The sequence below is a fragment of the Pyxicephalus adspersus genome, chromosome Z, assembly GCF_032062135.1.
Source record: "Pyxicephalus adspersus chromosome Z, UCB_Pads_2.0, whole genome shotgun sequence".
Taxonomy (NCBI): Eukaryota; Metazoa; Chordata; class Amphibia; order Anura; family Pyxicephalidae; genus Pyxicephalus; species Pyxicephalus adspersus.
In genome coordinates, this window is record NC_092871.1 from 52,339,985 (window position 1) to 52,358,627 (window position 18,643).

General features: G+C 40.0%; 2 protein-coding genes across 3 annotated transcripts in view; both read left to right on the plus strand.

Moving 5' to 3' along the window:
• Positions 1 to 4,309, plus strand: part of OTUD5 (OTU deubiquitinase 5) — a 37,015-nt gene extending 32,706 nt beyond the window's left edge. For both annotated transcript variants that reach the window (XM_072430577.1, XM_072430576.1), the window contains exons 6-9: positions 1,329 to 1,514; positions 1,713 to 1,911; positions 3,469 to 3,573; positions 3,653 to 4,309. In XM_072430577.1, coding sequence (XP_072286678.1) covers positions 1,329 to 1,514; positions 1,713 to 1,911; positions 3,469 to 3,573; positions 3,653 to 3,771 — 609 coding nt within the window. In that variant the 3' untranslated portion in view covers positions 3,772 to 4,309. The remainder of the gene's footprint in view (positions 1 to 1,328; positions 1,515 to 1,712; positions 1,912 to 3,468; positions 3,574 to 3,652) is intronic.
• A 4,698-nt stretch (positions 4,310 to 9,007) lies between these two features.
• PIM2 (Pim-2 proto-oncogene, serine/threonine kinase) lies at positions 9,008 to 16,817 on the plus strand. Its single transcript, XM_072430578.1, has 6 exons — positions 9,008 to 11,671; positions 12,732 to 12,838; positions 12,922 to 12,972; positions 13,260 to 13,623; positions 14,252 to 14,428; positions 14,920 to 16,817. Exons 1-6 carry the CDS (start codon positions 11,632 to 11,634, stop codon positions 15,021 to 15,023), a joined length of 843 nt encoding a protein of 280 aa, XP_072286679.1. The 5' UTR covers positions 9,008 to 11,631; the 3' UTR covers positions 15,024 to 16,817.
• Positions 16,818 to 18,643: the final 1,826 nt, after the last annotated feature.

The following is an 18,643-nucleotide window of genomic DNA, read 5'->3' on the forward strand; positions in this document are numbered from 1 at the left end:
AAAATACTTTATATGAAGAGAGTACATCCTTTTATGTACATACATTTCTGATCCGTGCACACATGAACTACATAAATGGTTCTACAGGTGAAAGGTTTGTGCAGTAAGCCAGAATTTGTGGTGTAGGAAACCCTGCTTTTGATATAAAGCTTTACTGCTAAGAGAGGACAATATCACATTTATTACTCTGCAGACTTGGCCACTGCCCTGCATCCCATCTGGTCCTTGAAATACCTCTAACATCATAACAGTGGTGATGCCCTCTTTGAGATCTTGTTCACCTGTACACCTACTAATGTTGTGTGCCAACACTGCAAGGGATTTCAGTAGCAAGTATTTTTTCAGCTTTGTCCACTCAAGAATAGATGTTGAATTTAAGTGATTACACTGGCTGAATTGATAAAAAAATTACTTTGAAAATGCGCATATAATAAAGCCAATGGAGCTTTTTAATGTAAGGATATACTTTCCAAAAGTCCTTTATAGCTCAGTTGAGCTCTATTCAGGTGCATCAAAAGGGTGTTTAAAGCCTTACATCGTTTCTTTAGAAAACAGCTGCCCTGTCTACTCTGACTAGAAAAGCCTTTCCCCAGCTCCCTGCAGAGGTCCAACATACCCTTGCTGAGTGGGTGCTAGAGCTGTCCAATCAGCAAAGATCATTTTCTCTCTGGTTGGAAGTCTTACTCAGCAGTAGGCATGTTGGAACTCTACCACTGGATTTGCATAGAGATGGGGTCAGGCTTTCTACCTAGACTGTGGCTGCTTTGTATGTGAAATTTATATAGCTGATTTAAACTGAGAGTTCAGTTTATCTACAATAAAAAGCACTTAATGCATCATAACATGCACTGTATCTGTAAAACCAGTTGCTTATATTTCTTTGTTCTATTGGCACATTGTTCACCTACAGGAGTGCAGAGAAGAATTCCAAATTCTTCTGCTCCAAAATATTCTGGTCAGAGCATAAAGACACTTTTGTTGCTCCCATGTTGACAGTGCTCAAGACAGTCAGTTGGTCACTGTAACTTTCAGCACTAGGAAAGAGAGAATTATTATGCTTCCCATATTTGCAAAAATGGAGAGCATCCGAAGAGTAGAGTACAGGTTCATGTGCTAAAATTGAGCAGATGTGTGTGTATAAAAAAAATTGAATAGTATTTTTGTGTGATTAGTTAGAGCAAGGAAAATGATGGGTGGTGCCCAAATGTATTTGGATGTAATACCCTCAAACTTTTGGTTTTGTATTTTACTACAGTGCATAAAATATTATTTGGGGCAACAGTACAATAGAAGTCTGCTTTGGGTGTTTAAACTGTCTATGGGTTTAGTATGCAGAGCAGTCGCTGATGAAAAATGCCATCCGAACCTCAGAGGAGTCCTGGATCGAGCAACAAATGTTAGAAGATAAAAAGAGGGCCACGGACTGGGAGGCTACAAATGAGGCAATTGAGGAACAAGTGGCTAGAGAATCCTATCTGCAGTGGTTAAGGGACCAAGAGAAGCAGGCAAGACAGGTAACCTTCCTATACTTTATTTTTAATTCACTTTTTTTATTGCAATCAGAATTTGCTTCCTGTCTTGTCACTAACTTCCATGTGCTATTAGGTCTTTCTTTCTTGTTTACTTTTCTTCTCTTCATTTACCTATTTACTCATGTCCGTGTTCCTAACCAGATGCATCCGATCTGTTATGTTTTTTTTTTTTTTTCACAGCCCCGCAAAGCTAGTGCAACCTGCAGTTCTGCTACTGCTGCAGCATCAAGTGGTCCGGAAGAATGGAGCGGGCGCTCTCCTAGACAACGTAGCACTGCTGGGTCCCCAGAACACCCTGATATTCATGGAGATCAAACAAAGCCGTCTTCCCCGGGGAACGCCCTAGTTTTAGCTAAGCCTCCTTCACCTTGTGCACCAGGTAACTACAAGCAGTGATCAATATGTCAGTGTTGTAAAATAAAAAAAACAGTACAACTGCTTCAGAGGTTCTTAGTCACCTCTCCTATCTCCAGCCCTACCAAACGTTCCCCAACTATTTTGAAAACCCTGTCTAATAGATGCAGTGATAGTGGCTGTATTCCCACATAGTACCTTCGAATACAATGCTGCTAAGTTACTGGGACTATTGATTTAAAGCTACCAAATATTTTTGACGATCACTTCCACTTAACACAAGACTGCTGGAGAATGCTTCGTTACAGGAGGATCTGTAGTGGCCTTCTTTGTATTAATCTTTGCTTAAGCGCTCTTAAAATAAAACTGATAATGTGGTCAGCAGTGGAAATATTATTATTGGTAAGAAAAATGTTTGTGTGTTTTTTATGTGTACTAAAGCTATCATTCCAAACACCTAATATGTGAACATTTTCAAGTGTGTCAAAGATCTGCATGGTTTAAAAATAACTGAATAAAGATTGCATTGCTGATCATTTTTTGTTTTCCACTTCCTTTGCATTTTCTTGCTAAAATTATGTTTCCTTGCTGTGACCTTTTACCTAGTAATCACAGTAATTGTTATCAATGATAGAAACGTTTAACGATGTGCCTGTACCCAAAATCTTTTTGGGCCTCATTTTTCACTTTTATCCTGAAAACTTCTGTCACTGGAGCAAGGTGTCCCCAAGTCTGTTATGACCTGCTTCAGTAAAAACCATACAAATCTTGTTTTCTCATTACCAGGACCACTAAACGGGCTGAATTTCTCCTGTAAAGGCATAGGCAAGAATAAAAACTTGACCCCTAAAAAACTTGGCCAGGAAAAAAACTTTTACCATGGGTATGTTACATACCTTTAAAATAATAAGTTGTTCCAATACATAGGGCATACCTAGCAAAACTCTCTCCCTCCCCCCCTCCCTACTCTCTGCACTCCTACTGATTATTTTCAGCTGTTATGATGACAGCTAGGACTTGCTGCATAGTACATCAATAGGTAGGAAATATGTCAAACTTGGAGCTTATGGACACAAGTAGACAGGTAAAAAATATTAATATTGTAATTTGTATTTACCTTGTTTTTTATAAATTTTATAAAAACTGAAGTAAATTTAATTTATATAAACATGAAAGATGTAGCCAATTAATGTGCATGTAATGTCAGTCTAAGCAACATTAAAGGGTAAAAAAAAATAAAAATGTTTAAATATGCAAAATTGATAAACGCTGAAATAACTTTCTGGCGGTGTAACAGTTTTAGATGTTTGTTAAAATTGTATTGCCACCTTGCTTTAATTGCTCCCTTGTTACAACCCGCTTTTTTTTTTTTTTTTTTTTTTTTTCATAAAGTCATCTTCTGGTGGCAAAGAGAAGTAGTTTTGACATTTATCCTTTTCACTGGGTAAGGTCTCTTTGCACTTCTTGTAAGAAAAGCCTCTGCTCTGATCTATATCGCTTTTTTTGAAGCCAGTACAACACATGAAGTTTTGACGTTATAAGTGGTCATATGTTCTCACAACAGCATGTCTTTGTCTCGTAGGTCCAAGCAACTCCGGAGCTGACAGAGCAACTTCCCCTTTAGTGTCTTTGTACCCGGCATTGGAGTGCAGAGCCATCATGCAGCACATGTCCCCTACAGCATTTGGTGAGTACATTACCACTTTGCATCTTTTGAGAAGCTACCAAATAATATTTTCAATACTGCCATTTCTTTTTTTCCATAGGCCTGAAGGATTGGGACGATGATGAAATCCTTGCCTCTGTTTTAGCCGTGTCACAACAGGAATACTTAGACTCAGTGAAGAACACCTTGCGGCGGGACCCATCCCCAGATCACAGCTGATATACACCACGGACTTCTTCTACTCATCCCATTCTGACTCCATTTTGTCTCTGCTTGCCTACCCCTCTACCCCTCCCCTACTTTTCCCCCGTTTATAACATGCTCACTTTGTGATCTCATTGAATGATACTCCTTTTTTTTTTTTTTTTTTTTTTTTTTTTCTGTAAACCTACCTTTCCTACTAGCCCTAAAGGACTTGTTTAGCTGCATGTTCCAGAGAATATTGACAGCCCAATGCCCCATCCACCTCAACACTTCCAGATCTCCTTTCCACCGCCTGCAGCAGCTGATGGGGTGCTCCAACATTGCAGTTCTATCTTTTAGATAGATTCGATGGGTGTGCAGAGGGGAGAATGACTGTACCATCTAGTGGAGCTTTCCACTTTTGTATCTTCCTGATTTTTTTTTTTTTTTGGTTTGTATCTTATCAAAAGGACGTTCCAATCACCTAGGAAAAACTTTTTTCTTATTAAGCAAGAAAAGAAAATGAAAAAAATTCAAAAAAAAATTCTTATACAAGAATGAATGCGTGTTGTAAGTTATGTGTTTGGTCTATTTATTGGTGGTAGGGGGGTGGGGGTATTTCATCACCTAAAGTATCTAAGCTGAAAAACAAAAATGTTAAAACTAGCAGTTGAAGGCAGCTATGGTTAATGAACAAACACTTTTGGGTATAAAAAAGCTTGCACATACTTGCAGCCGTCTCAAACCTTTGACCCCCTACAGCCCCATTCCAGGCCTGTTAGACTGGCAAAGTGCCAGTATTTCTTGCAAGTTTTTCTGCAGGCATATGTGGCATTTGTGTGTCACGAATGCTTGGTATTTGGTGGTAACAGCACGGCCAGAAGGCTTTGTCTTCTTAGACATTAACATTGAGATTCTTTCCCCTCTAGTACAATGTAGTTCCACCTAAAAATGTTCATGGATATGTTTTTTTAAATATCCAAAATTTACAGTGACCATGTAAAACAGTTGAAAATAGCATTAGGACTCTGCAGGTTTATTCATAGCCTTCAACAGTAAAAACTTGGCATATATTTGCAGCTCTTAGATCCATAAAATTATTTAATACAATATTGTGTACTGATGTGGGTACCTGCCTTGTCTTTTGCCCACATAGTTTTACTATATAGTTATCCTGACTTCTTTGGAGTGTGTATTATTTGTTCTATTGGGTCCTGTTCTACTGCACTATGTTATTGTAACATTTAATGCACTGGAGGCTGCAGGATGTGTTTTGGCACCTTATAGAACAGGGCAGAAGTAGGTCCTGAGTGGGATGATACTACATATATCCCAATTGTACAGAAGGGTAGTGCCACCTTTCAAGCAATGGAATATGGCAGGTATGTAATTTGCTGTATGAAGTACAAATATTTTGACTGATGAACCAGTTTCATGTATGATTCATTTGTAAAGGTTTCTGACCAGACTTCTGTTTAAATATTTATGCAGAAGAGGCATGTAAAAACGTATATACCAGAGCAGATACATTCTTATTGGATCAAAAACATCAGACTTGAATATAACTTGCTGAGGAATCAAAACAAAAATGGCCACTCAGATATAAATTTAGATCTCTACTTGTGTACCGGCCATACTTGGTAATACTGGGGTTTTCCAATATATTTAAAAACAATTTAACAATTTCACTTATTTCAGTCCATTTATTGTGTTTAGAGCAACCCTTTCCCACAAACATCCAAGAAACACTGAACCTGTAAAGACAGGGCAGCGATCCTTTACCGTTCCTGTTGTTTTCACCACTGAATGCCACTCTGTTTTAGAGAAACCCCAAGCTAGCATTTCTTCCAGTGGGGCCCAAAGGGAATGAGATTCTTTAGGATGTTATCAAAGGCATTTTTTTAATGTAGCAGGGAATGAATCTAGTATAATGCAGGTAAAGGTACAGCAAGTGCTTATTTAATGTTTCTCAAAACACGTTTTTTTTTTCCATAGATGTTTGAATGACTATTACACATCTGCTTCCAGAGCTGTATATGTAAAATGATTTCAAGTATTTGGCAATACTTTGAAAGATGACATTTCTCCTAGTCTAACTTCTTCTTACAGCAGGTTTGATATGTAAAGATTGATAAAATCTGCTTGGATAATGTGGGAAAGAAAAATTTGCCACTAGTCACTAGATAAATGACAGGTTTTTCTGCATCTTACAATGTGATATTGGCAGGTAATCCTTTTTATTATTTTTATTATTATATTATAGGAGTGACCTTTAGAAGTGCACTTTAAATTCAAAACCTAGCTTCAACATTTTCATCTAGGTTTCTTTACCGGGGACAATCCTGCAGCAATTTCAAATGTAAACTCCTGCTTAAAGAGCACCTGTTCCCACACTATGGACTTAAAACTATTTTCATGTTCTATAAAGCTGTAAAAGATCTTTAAAGTTATCCATCTCTAACGTCTGTAAATGCTAGTACAGTGGGATAATTAATTTTCACAGCACAGGATCTACGGCCTTGTTCTCACTGTCATGCATGGCCATACTGGATGCAGCATCTGGCCCTGTGGAGCAGGGACAGCTGTTTAAGGGGGTTGTTTTACACCCAGCAAGCACCCATTTAAGTGCTTGCTTGGAAGCTGTCATAGGACAGTCAAACCTGTTTCAAGCTAGTGCTTTACTAGATAGAAAAGTTAGGATCACAATAGATTTAGAGATTAGACCCAGAAAAATCTCCTTTACCAGCTCCCACATGTGTGTGTCTCCACAGGTTCCTTTTAATAGTCAGGGTCAGCTATGACTGTGCTCCTCTCCCCTTCAAGAGGAGCAGAGGGACAACATACATTCATGTAATCCCGCTTCTGCACATACCATATCATCTATGACCAGTGAGGGGAAGCACAGGAAGCAGCAGAGTGACACCTCTGACCACAGGACCTGTGTGATGTTGTGATGTCAGGGGCCCGAGACCATGTGACTTTTAGGAAGACTCACTGTGGGTTGGGGAGGAGGGGGAAAGTTAGGGTCTCTTTAGAGCAATCAATGCGGTGTTAGGAGACAGTTCTGGTAACACAAAACACTGTGGTGACTTCCATCAGGGTTTTCAAGAAATGTTATTTTTTTTCTTTTCTAAGAACGAATATGTGTTACACAACAACAGCAACGCCTCATTTACTGGTACATTGGGTGTTGTGTTTTGTTAAATCTTAAAAAAAAGAAATGGTCATACCTGAGCTTATGCAGGTAAAAATTTAGAAGTACACCTGACAAAATTAACAATGGAAAAATTGAATGTTGCAGTAAAGGGGCACAAATAGTAATAGCAGAAAAAAGGTCAAAGACAAGAGGATATGCTGTTCATATAAACTAAGTAACACTTAAATGCATGGTTGTTGCAGGTATTCTCTAAAGTGGAGTTCTGGGTGGCTTATTGATATATGAAGCCAAACCCTCTATATCGGGGGTGTCCAAACTGTTTGCAGGTGAAAATGCGTGGGGGCCCACCATTCAGCACGTATTCAGGGTTAGTGTGGGCGTGGTCTGCACGGGTCCCAGGGTGGTGTGCGGGATTCCCTGTGCATAGAGTCCGTGTCAGTGCGCACAGCACTCGCTCACTAAAATGATGTAGGGCAGGGGTGCCCAAAACGTCGATCACGATCTACCAGTGGATCGCAAAAGCAACACTGCTGGTAACCAGCAGCCGGCTGCTACATCTATATGGATGCTGGGGATGTCAGACAACACCTTGAGGAGGCTCGGGGGGGGTTGGGGATTGGAGGCAGAGAAGGCGGGAGGGCAGTTTGGGTCAGCGCTGGGCGGTTTCTTGTGCAGCACAATATTCTCCTGTGACAGGTGGACTGTAGCTTTCCTGTCACTGTAGTCTTGTATTGCAATTTCTGTGCAATTTTCTACCATTTAATGTCTCATTAGCTTCATTCACTTCTGTTTCATACTCGGTATATATATAAATAAATATATGTTTAGCATTTTTATTGTTGGTAGATCATTTTGACTTGGTCATTTAAAAAGTAGCTCACGAGCCAAAAAAGTGTGGGCACCCCTGACGTAGGGGATTCCCTGTGCACACATGGGATGCAATTGGCACCGGGGACTGACTTTTGACATGCCTGCTCTATATTGTGAGGTGCTCAATATCAAGGGGCTGACTTAAGTGATATAAAGTAGATAATTTCAAGTATATTTATTATACTTTTAAATTTGTATACTAATATCCCATGTGAGATTCATCATGTTAATGTATTTTCAAAAGTAATGCACATTTCATTAAAACAATTTTGTTTGGCTAATATCTGGAAATTCTACAATGTTGATCCCTGCTTAGACTCCTTCTGATATATGCAGGTCTATATTTAAAGGTTGAAGAAGTCACAGCCAGGATTCAACCCCCTTCCTGGTGACCCTATTTCTGACTTGGAGCTCTCCCCAACGTCCACGATTTTTGTTACTCAGTTACAAAAGGCAGGGACAGGACACTTAGTCCTCTCAGATGTTCAGTCTAAAAACAACATTGTTGGCTTCTCATGGGATCCCTTATATGCATTTGGGGTAAATTTTTTAGAGTCAACTGTGCTTGAACAATGTAACAAAAATGATGAAAATTGGTACACATTGCAATTGTAAAGTAATTTAAAGTTTACATCTATGTGACAGTGTTGGCTTAAGAAGTTAAATTAGGTTCCTTATACTGCAAATGTACCATACTTCAATAAGGCTATCATGTCATGTGCACGTTAAGGGCTACAATAAAAATGCAGACTTGGCACAATGCTTTCCAGCTTAACCTCCTGGACGGTTCATTTCTTTCCGGATTTTTGTGTCTAAAAGCAGTACATTGTCTTTCATGAAAATTTGATTTACATTGTAGGCCTGTAATTCTTAGGCATAACTCACTGAAATATGTCCAATATTTAAAAAATTAAACCTCCCCAGTGGTAACCCCAAGTTTTTACTGGGGGATAAAAAAAGCTGGTCCCATCGGCATCCTCCAGGCTCCTGCTATCCTCTGGCCGCGTCCTCTTCTTTGATCTGTTCCCGGGCAAGTGAGATGACGTTCCCCAGGATTCCCCGGTGGTGTCGGCGAGTACAGCAACCACAAGGGGCACGGCGGAAATTTCAAATTATTTTATTTTGTTAAAAAGGGTGCATAAATAAATCAAACATACGGAAACCTGTCATATAACTGTGCAGTAGCATATAATATATATATATTGATTACTTTGTATTGGATTCAATACATTTATTTTGTATTTAATACAATTTGAAATTCCCGCCACCAGAAACTCCCCGGGGCATGTCGGCGCACTCGCCGGGGGACAGATCGGTTGAAGAGGACGCGGCCAGAGGATGTGATCAGACGGGCAGTGTCTTGACTTGTGTCTCACATGCTCCCCTCTTAGGCACTGCAAATCACAGTCGGAGGATCAGCAGAGGCAGTGTAGCTATTCCAGAAAAGAAGTAGGTGGGGGACTGGTGCAACCAGGTGCTGAATGACAGGCTACATGCCACTGAATCAGTTGTGACAATGCTGATAGCCACACCCCCTGCAACATCTCATCTCGCTATAGTGCAAGCAGGATACATTAAAGAGGCAGTATTTGTGAGAATTTGCAGGGAGATTGAGAAGAAATGGTTAGTCAGATGGTGCAAATTTTTTTAAGACCAGAGTATTTTGTGGTGCAGTTTACTGCTCTTTTTTCTTTTCCCTAAACGTTTCCCCTAATTTATACCTCGTAGGTATGGAAGATCTTCCACCCAATTCACTTTCAACAAATGTTTTTCCTCCAATGCAAAAAAGATATCCCCTAAAGAGGAAAACATTAATATTACTATTATTATTAATAATAAACAGCATTTATATAGCTCCAACATATTACGCAGCACTGTACGGTAAATAGGTGTTGAAAGTGACAGGCACACAGGAGGAGGAGAGGACCCTACTCAGAAGAGTTTATAATCTAGGACGTGGGGAACGTAACGCACATCTCCAGCCCCCACCATCATCCTACACCATATAATCTAGAAGTCACCACAAAACTGGGGTAAATAGATCACCCCTCTGTATACTTAGGGAAAGCCCCCCCCCATGATGATATATACTATGTTCTAAGTAACAATTGTACCATCTTACCTCTCGGGCTACCTCTATGTTCACATGGGCTGTTGATTTGCCATACAGTTACTACAGCTTGGTACCCAATTCCAACTGCTAGGTGCCTGGCAGAAGTTGCAGGTACTCCGCACTGACTTGTTATAAATCTGTAGAAGATCACAGACCAATATGTAGAAAGAATGGCCATTATATGCCAGGCTGCCATTAGGAGAAAGAAACTAAAAAATAAATGGATGTTTTTGAGGGTGAATGGTAACAGCCTTGAATTCCATGTATCCATGTTGTATATCTATTGTGAAATATAAGTTAGCTTTTACCAACCCAGGAAATGGAGGTAAATCTGTTACTATAAACTACTCTCACTCTGGGGAAATTTCCTTTCACTTCCTGTTGTGTTTCTTACACAAGAAGTGAAGCAAAATCTCTCTCTAAAAGGATGTGCTTCAAGTTAGGGATTCGTATTATTCCTTTTGTCAATCCCTTTATTATACTAACCCCCTTACCCCACCACTTTCACTGGCCTAGAAAAAAATGTGCAGATTGTTTTTCTGATTTTCTATTGACTTCATATGCTAGGCTTGTTCTGGGCCGGTACTGATGCCATGGACAACCAGGCTATTGGCATTTTCAAAACCGTGTCACCATTGTCATCATTGGCCTCAGTTGTTCAGCACAGCGTTCCATGTCAGTCTGCTGTATTGGTTGTCACTTGTTTTGGGCTCATTCACTAGGCAAGTGGCAGGGGTCTTAACCGCTCACCATACTCCTGTAAAACACAGAATGAATAAATAAAGTAATAATAATTAGCCTGAACCTCCTTGATTTCAGTGGGTTACGGGTCCGCCAATGAGGAAGTCATGGCATAAATACCCCCTAAACACTACAGGCTGTATCCAAACCCACAGATCTAATACATCGTATCCCACCAGTCTTGATAAGGGGTGGCTGCATTTCTTTTCTTATTCAGAAAAGGAGATGTTTGTAATCCGAATGAAGAGATTGGTGTCTAGGGTGATGGGATCACAAGGTGAAATGAAAGAAGAATCCTGTTTTACATACCCATCGTGCCCTAATAGCTCACCTCCAACCACAATGTATAGGCTGAGCAGTTCCAGCTCAGTGCTTACCTTTAGGCTGGTGCTGAGCCCCTGTAAAAAAAAAAAAAAAAAGAAACACATGTTGATGCCGGATTTCAGGGGGCAGTCCTTGGTGTCTAAGATTTGGAATTTTTTACCGAAATAAAAAATATTCTGTTTTTTTGTCCAAGGGAGCAATTCAATTTTTTTCTCCGCTTCCATAATGAATGCATTTTCTCCTTTTTTTTTCTTTACTATAAAGAATCATGTCATCCACACTGATTTTCCAGATGTAACCATATATAATAATATTTGTCTGTACACGCTGTGGATCACACCCACCCCTACCCTGCAGGTGGTAAACATGATTTAGGAAATGTTTGTGTCATTTCACACCAAGTTTCTCCCGCTCACTCTTCTCATAGGCTATTGGCTGCCCTACTTATTACATTTGAATACTGTCTCAGTTCTTCTTCCTGATTGGCTGTCAGTCGTTTACTCTCTACAAACCACCCCCTTATCTTTACAATTATCTGGAACTCCAATTGATATGGTCATCAGAAAGCTGTCAGAGCTGCAGACTGAACACAGCAAACCAGAATATTACAGCAGAGCCCAAACCAGGGAAATCTGCTGAGCATTTTTTAGTCATCTACAGAGTGCAGATCTCACCTTCTTCAGATCTGGAAATGATCACCAGTTTTATTGACAGTCTGAACCCTACCACAGGTAAGCACAGCTTTTATTGGTTTGATCACTGAGAATTTGGATAAAAACTGGTTGACAGTGAAGCTGAACCGCCTGGTTACAATATATATATATATCATATATTCAAATTTTATTAGTATTAGCAAGTTGCACCGGATAATAAAACATTATTTACCTGAATTCAATTCACTGAGTTGTTTAGGGTCTGTTGTATATGTAATATAACTTTTTGGTTTGGAGGGGGCTGCTGTCTTTAAATGAAATACATATTGGAAAGGCAAACCTGATGATCTATCTTTCAATTCTGTGGGTTATAATTGTTGTTATAAATAGTACATACAAATATTTTAGATCAGTTTGTGTTTTGCTTTTACAATACTGACCAGTCACAATGAATGAATGGCAGACACTTGTTAAATGTTATTCTTTCAAAGCTTTATTATTATTATTGATATAAATTAAACATTTTTATTGTTTATATTGTACTGTATGTATTACATTGCAATATGCTATAGGCCCCCGATCAGCACATTTGGTATTTCCTCCACACATGTACTCCTGCCTGTACTAGCACTGCCAGTGATTTCTCTTAGTCATGGGGCAGTGTTCTGGGTGTTGGTGCCTGAGTAATTGGGTACATTGGGATATGTGTGAAGCATAAGTGTTTCATGGGTGCTCACATGCTAGGACTTGTGTGATGTGGGCAGAGTTCCTTCCACCGATTTTGTTAAACTGTAAGGACATTGTTATATTCAGCCTGGTATCAGAGAAGCCTTCCCAGTGCCAGGAGGCCTGTGTCCTGCTCTGTGCACTGAGCCAGATAAATATATTTGATTATGTGTGATATATTTGTAGATGGTCAATGTTTAAGTCTAGGTAGAAGATAGCATGAGAAGTAAGACTTGGGAGTAAGAAAGGGGTGGTGTGTTGGCTTTTAAATATGATTATACCCCAATCTATATAGTAACGCAAGGGAGTGAGATGAACCACCTTGTTATAATTAGTATTGATTGACAGTTTTGCACTGGTATATCTGCATGTTATCTATCTACAGTAAGGTAATACTAAATTTTTTTTGCAGGGAAGGACAGGGCATCATTTGAGAAAATCTACCAGCTGGGGTCACTCCTGGGCCGTGGCGGATTTGGCACAGTGTATGGGGCACAAAGGCTCACAGACCACACTCAGGTAAATAACAGAAGAATACACAGCCAGCTGATAATCATTCCAGTAAGTGTTGTCAGACACTGACTCATATCTTGCTCCCCCAGGTGGCCGTGAAGCATATCCTAAAGAGCCGCGTGGTGGAATGGGCACAGCTGGTAAGATTCCTTTACATGAAACTGTTTAAAACTTTAACAAGATTTTGTGTTCTAGATTTTTTTATTGTTTATACAAGCCTATACCTTACTTCATGCAGTGCGAATAGCAATGTGCAATAGCTCAGAAATCATCTTTCACTGGTCCACCAACACTAGACTCTTTAGCTGAGTCCTGATTTTCCCTCCCTCCCTTTTATCCCAGTAATAATGGCCACCAAGCTAACTAGAAAGGGAGGCTTTTTCTCAGTCCTTTCTCTCCTGATGTTCACCCTCCTCCTGTTTTTTAGGGTAAATTCACCCAAGTACCCATGGAAGTTTATCTGATGCTCAAAGTCAAGGGTCACAAAGGCATCATTGAGCTCCTGGATTGGTTTGAGACATCAGACAGTTTTCTTCTGGTGATGGAGATACCGGAGCACTGCCGGGATCTGTTCGATGTGATCACAGAACAGGGGCCCCTGGAAGAGACAATAGCACGCAGCATGTTCCAGCAGGTGGTGGAGGCAGTGTGCCACTGTCACAGTCATGGCATCACACATCGTGATATCAAAGATGAGAACCTTCTACTCAACACTCACACTGGAGAAGTTAAACTTATTGACTTTGGCTCTGGGGCATTGCTGCAGGATTCCTTCTACACAGACTTTGATGGTAATTCATGCTTTCTAAACTGTACACTCACACCTAAAAGTTATATGTTAAATGTTCAATCCAAATAGAAAAAGAATGGGTAAGAACTAATGTTGATGTTCGAATTCGGGTTGTCCCTATATTCGACCCGAATATGGCTGTTCGAATTCGGGTATACCCGAACCGAATTTTGCTGCATTCGACAAAATTTTTTTTTTTTTAAATTGAATTTTTCTCCTATTGACTTTAATGGTGTTCGAAACCGATGTTCGACCACCCAAATTTTTTTGCTATATTCGTCCGAATAGCTGCCGAATCGAATAGTGAGCTATTCGACCAACACTAGTAAGAACATTCCTCTCCTTTCCTGGCTCAGTGAAACTTGGTACAATGTGTCACCAGAACAAGAAGTGAGGGGAAATTTCTCCGGGGGGGGGGGGGGTATAAACAGAATTAAAACATAGTAAAGGTTCTGACCCTATACTACTCATTTTGTGGCATCACATGTGATTTATGTATCATAATGGAATGCATTCAGAGGAAGCTGAAGGATGCTTTATCTAGGCCATGGCACAGAGCATCAGCTGATATAGTTTGTGAATTTGTATTATTACTTGGTAAATCTAAGAAATGCTTTTGTTTTCTGCAGGAACCAGAGTATACAGCCCTCCTGAATGGGTGGCATTCCGGAAATACAAGGCCGTTCCTGCCACAGTCTGGACTCTGGGCATCCTACTGTTTGATATGGTCTGTGGTGACATTCCCTTTGAAAGAGACCAGGAAATTCTACAAGCACAGCTGAAATTCAGGACCACTGTAACCCCAGGTAAGTCAGGCACAAGGTGTTACCCAGATGCTTTTGTAAAGCCTGATATTACCATATGATACCATCACTGTGTTGTGCAAAAGAGTACAGAGCTGAGCGATGGCAGGGGCCCAGCTACAAGATGTGCACAGAAAACTACATGGGGCAGGTGGTGGTGGGGGCAGGAGGTCGGGGGACAAAACAAGGAAGGAAAGTTTAAACACTGGATTTTCACACATATCTGGAAGGCGACTGGAATGCACCTGGCTCTTTAAAACACAAATCCAGAAATATATATTATGTCACGCAAAATTATAAAGATAAATAAAGAATCTCAATCTTTTGGGCTCAATGAAGACCTGCATGATTTACCCACCTCCAAGTGTCATGCACCCTCCTTGTGACAAGTGACAGAATAAAGCAATCTTTTTTTGTTTGTTTTTAATAGGACAGCTTCTATTTTTTAACCATAGAACAAATTTGTTAAAACCTTTATATTTCTCTCCCTTCAGAATGTGAAAAACTGATCCGATGGTGTTTATCCACGCGCCCCTCAGACCGTCCCTCTATTGAACAGATAGTTCAGCATCCCTGGATGAAGGAAGACCGCATGTGAAAGCCTAAAAAAAACATGAAGGCCAGAGAATGTAACCTCACTACATAGACTGTTAGGCTATTGTGCACTGCCCCAGGGGGGCACCACTATTGCTCCTTACAATTAACACGGCGATTTCACCCACAGCTTTCTGCAAATACCGTGTTTCCTGGAAACAAAGACAGGGTCGCAATAAGGCTTATTTTCAGGGGATGTCTTATTTTTCTCATGTACAAAAATTCATATTTTTTCTTGTACAAAAATCTTCAGGACATGCCCACATATGTGAACACACATAACATAATGTGGGGGCACTATATTATGTGGGGAATGCATTCTCCCTATGTGTGCCCCCACATTTATAGTGCCACCACACAATACAAAGCATGCCCCCATATTTGAAGATACATACGGTACTTAACTGAGGGGGCACTATGTTATGTGAGGTATGCATTGTCCCCATGTGTTCCCCCACACAATTCAAAGCACCATTTGCCCCCCTAACATTTACAATATTTCCCCAAAAATTAGTGGGGTCAGCATTTGGTAAAAAAAAAAAAAAAAGTACTCACCATTACTGATACCGTATTCCAATCCCACGGTGTGCGTTCCGGCCGCTTCCGTCCTCTTCTCTTGGTATCCCTCCACTGCCGGGTACCACGTGACTGCACTCTCCGAAGTCTGCTGCAATGGGTGCTCTGTTGCACGATAGGGCTTATTTTCGGGGTAGGGCTTAAATTTCCCCTTGAATGATTACCATGCTTGGGTTAATTTTTGTAGTAGGTCAATTTTCGGGGAAACACAATAGCAGTGATCTTGCCTTATGGGTATTATTATTCACACGATAGACTTGTGTGTGATCATCAGCAAGTCCTTAATATTGTAAGATGTGTATGAGCTACACCTAGCTGTGACTCATAGCTGAGTGTCAACTCAGAATTTAGGTGTGTTGGCTAACCTGGTTTTACAGGACAGTCATCGTACAAAACAGGATTGCCAAAGCTTATCTAACCTATCAGTCACAGGATTTAAAGGGGCCCCCTAAACTCTATCTTGATTTCAGAACTATCTGCAAAATTGTAGCATCATAAAAAAGACTGGATGGGCATCCTACTGTAGGAAAACTCTACACTTGATATGTTCAATGTAATTCCTCTGCCCACATCCATGGATCAATGGTCAGATTTTAGTGGGGTTGGCCTTTAAGTAAACCCCAATGGGGCCTGAGACAAAAATGCATTGCAAGCCGTTTTATGAATGGATCAAAATATGAGCCAACTTGGTGTAAAATGGGTACGTGAATTGGGGGGTATTTAAAATATTGGTATCGTAACGGAGTATTACACCAGTTTGTAATATTTTGGTTATAGGTGGACATTGGTGGGTTGAATCTGATATGGCTATGAAATATTTAGGGGGTTACCCTTCACCTTTTTTGTGTTCTTTTTTTTTTTTTTTTTTTTTTTTTGCTACATTCTGAATTATTAAAAAATCAGCAGGAAGAGGAGGGAACCCCTCATAATGACCACAGGAGAATACAAGTGATTCCACCAATGGAGTCCCTGATAAATCAAAGAAAACAGTCAGTGTTTCAACTCTCCAAAGTTTACCAAACCATGAAACACCAAACCCTTAATTCTCCTGCATAGCAGAATGTCAATCCTCTTGCTGAGAGGTATGAAATCCCCAGCTTCACTGGGAATAGTAAATACTTGTGTATTAATGTATTAATTTGTACAGCGTTACATTTTTATGTGTAAATATGTTTTATAAAACCTATTTATTAAATTGCCACAAGGCTTGTTTTCTACAAAAGCTTGATGTCTTGATGTCTCAGTGTTTTCCCAACAAGAATATTGTCACCCTGGCAGAGATCTGGTAACTTGAGAGGCTCAATGACCTGTGGTATAATATTCATCCATTTTCACAATATAGTGACAAAAAAAAGGCTGAAAGTGGCAAAAAAGAGGGTATTAAGACTGTAAATGTAGTGATAATATTTATGAATGGCAAAAGAAAATCTGAAAAAGTGACAAATAGAAAAAAATGGAAAAAATCAACATCCATATAAAAGGTTGACTGATGCCAATAAGTAGCAATGTCACCAGCTGGAAGGTGAGCTACAAAATCCAGAACTGCAAGCAGTTTGTTCCATCTGGCTCCAAGTCTGTAGTCCAACGGAGTTGCCTAATAGTAGCGACCTCAACCTGACCTCACTTAGGACCATTTGTGTCATTCTCCACCGAAGGTGGAAAGGGCTCTTATTCTCTGCTGAACAGCCTTGAGATGTCGGTCTGTAGAAAGCATACAGAAATTCTGCTGGCAACCAAAAATGCCATTTTCATGACTACATGGGTTAGCTGGATTCACACAAAAAAGCAGGGATTGAATTAGAACTAGGAATCATGGGTATGTTACAGTACCCCTGGGGTTCAAACTATATTATCATTGCTTGATCAAAATAAAAATAAAAAAATATCATTTTGACTTGCTTTTTCTTTTATGAAATTGGGGGGGGAGAATGATATTTATTACTGGCTAGTGAAAAATGGATGTTCACCACTGAATGTGGGTGGATTACCAAAATAGTGCCAAAAAGCCTGGGACTCCAGCTGGGGTACAGACAGCAACTAAACCCTGATAATGCTTTTATCTCTTCCCAATTATATCCAAAAATGTCTACAAACAGTAGAAAAAAAAAATTCTACAGACAGTAGATCAGTAGATCCAGATGTAGCAGTCCCCTCTGCTGCAATGCCCAAAGAACTCCATGACAAACTCCAAGCTCCGCATACTAGCCTGCATTTTATCAATGGGCTGCAAAGTGGGGCTTTGGTATGGAGCTTGCAAGCTACAGAGCGAGCATTTTTCACTCTATATTAAGGCCAAAAAATACTTATCTTTTAAAATTGTCAGATTTTTAATAAATATCTATTCTATTTAGACATCTCTTGGAACAATAATGTGGGCAGAGTAAAAGTCAGAAGTCCTGATTAACAGACTTATTCCAGGTCAACCTGCAGTTTTCATTCACAAGCAAATCCCAGGCAGCAGTCTATGTATTTTCTCAGGGCAGATTCCCGTTCATTTTAAGGTGCGGTCTGGGTCCGATAACCAGGTGCAGCCAGGTAAATATCTGCGGACGTCAGAGACACAGGTGACAGATGACAGGAGGAAGTTGTTGTTTGATTGTCCTACATCTGCTTCCGTGTATTTTCCAGGATAGGACCTGATTGACCTTAACAAATGATGTCAAAGACAAGATAAACATGCATTGGAAACGTGCACCGCTTAACCCCTTCATGACCAGGCATATGTTGCATCTCCTCAGCCAAAAAATATCACACTTGTCCTGTTTCTGTCATTTTGGTCAGGTAAATATATAGCTGAAAGTGTTTAATTATAGCTCTTTGGTAAGCAAAAAAATGACCTCTTGATTCTGCCAAAGATCCTCTTACCTTCCTGTTCGCTCTGCATGTGCTAATCTCTCGAGTCTGAACTACTGAATATATGATAAAAAGATGAGATTGGGAAGGGAAAGGCAAAACAACCTCAAAACAAACTAAAGCACATGATATCCATAGATTTATAACCTGCAAAAAATTTTTATAGGGGTTTTAATACATTTTACTTTTTTTCCG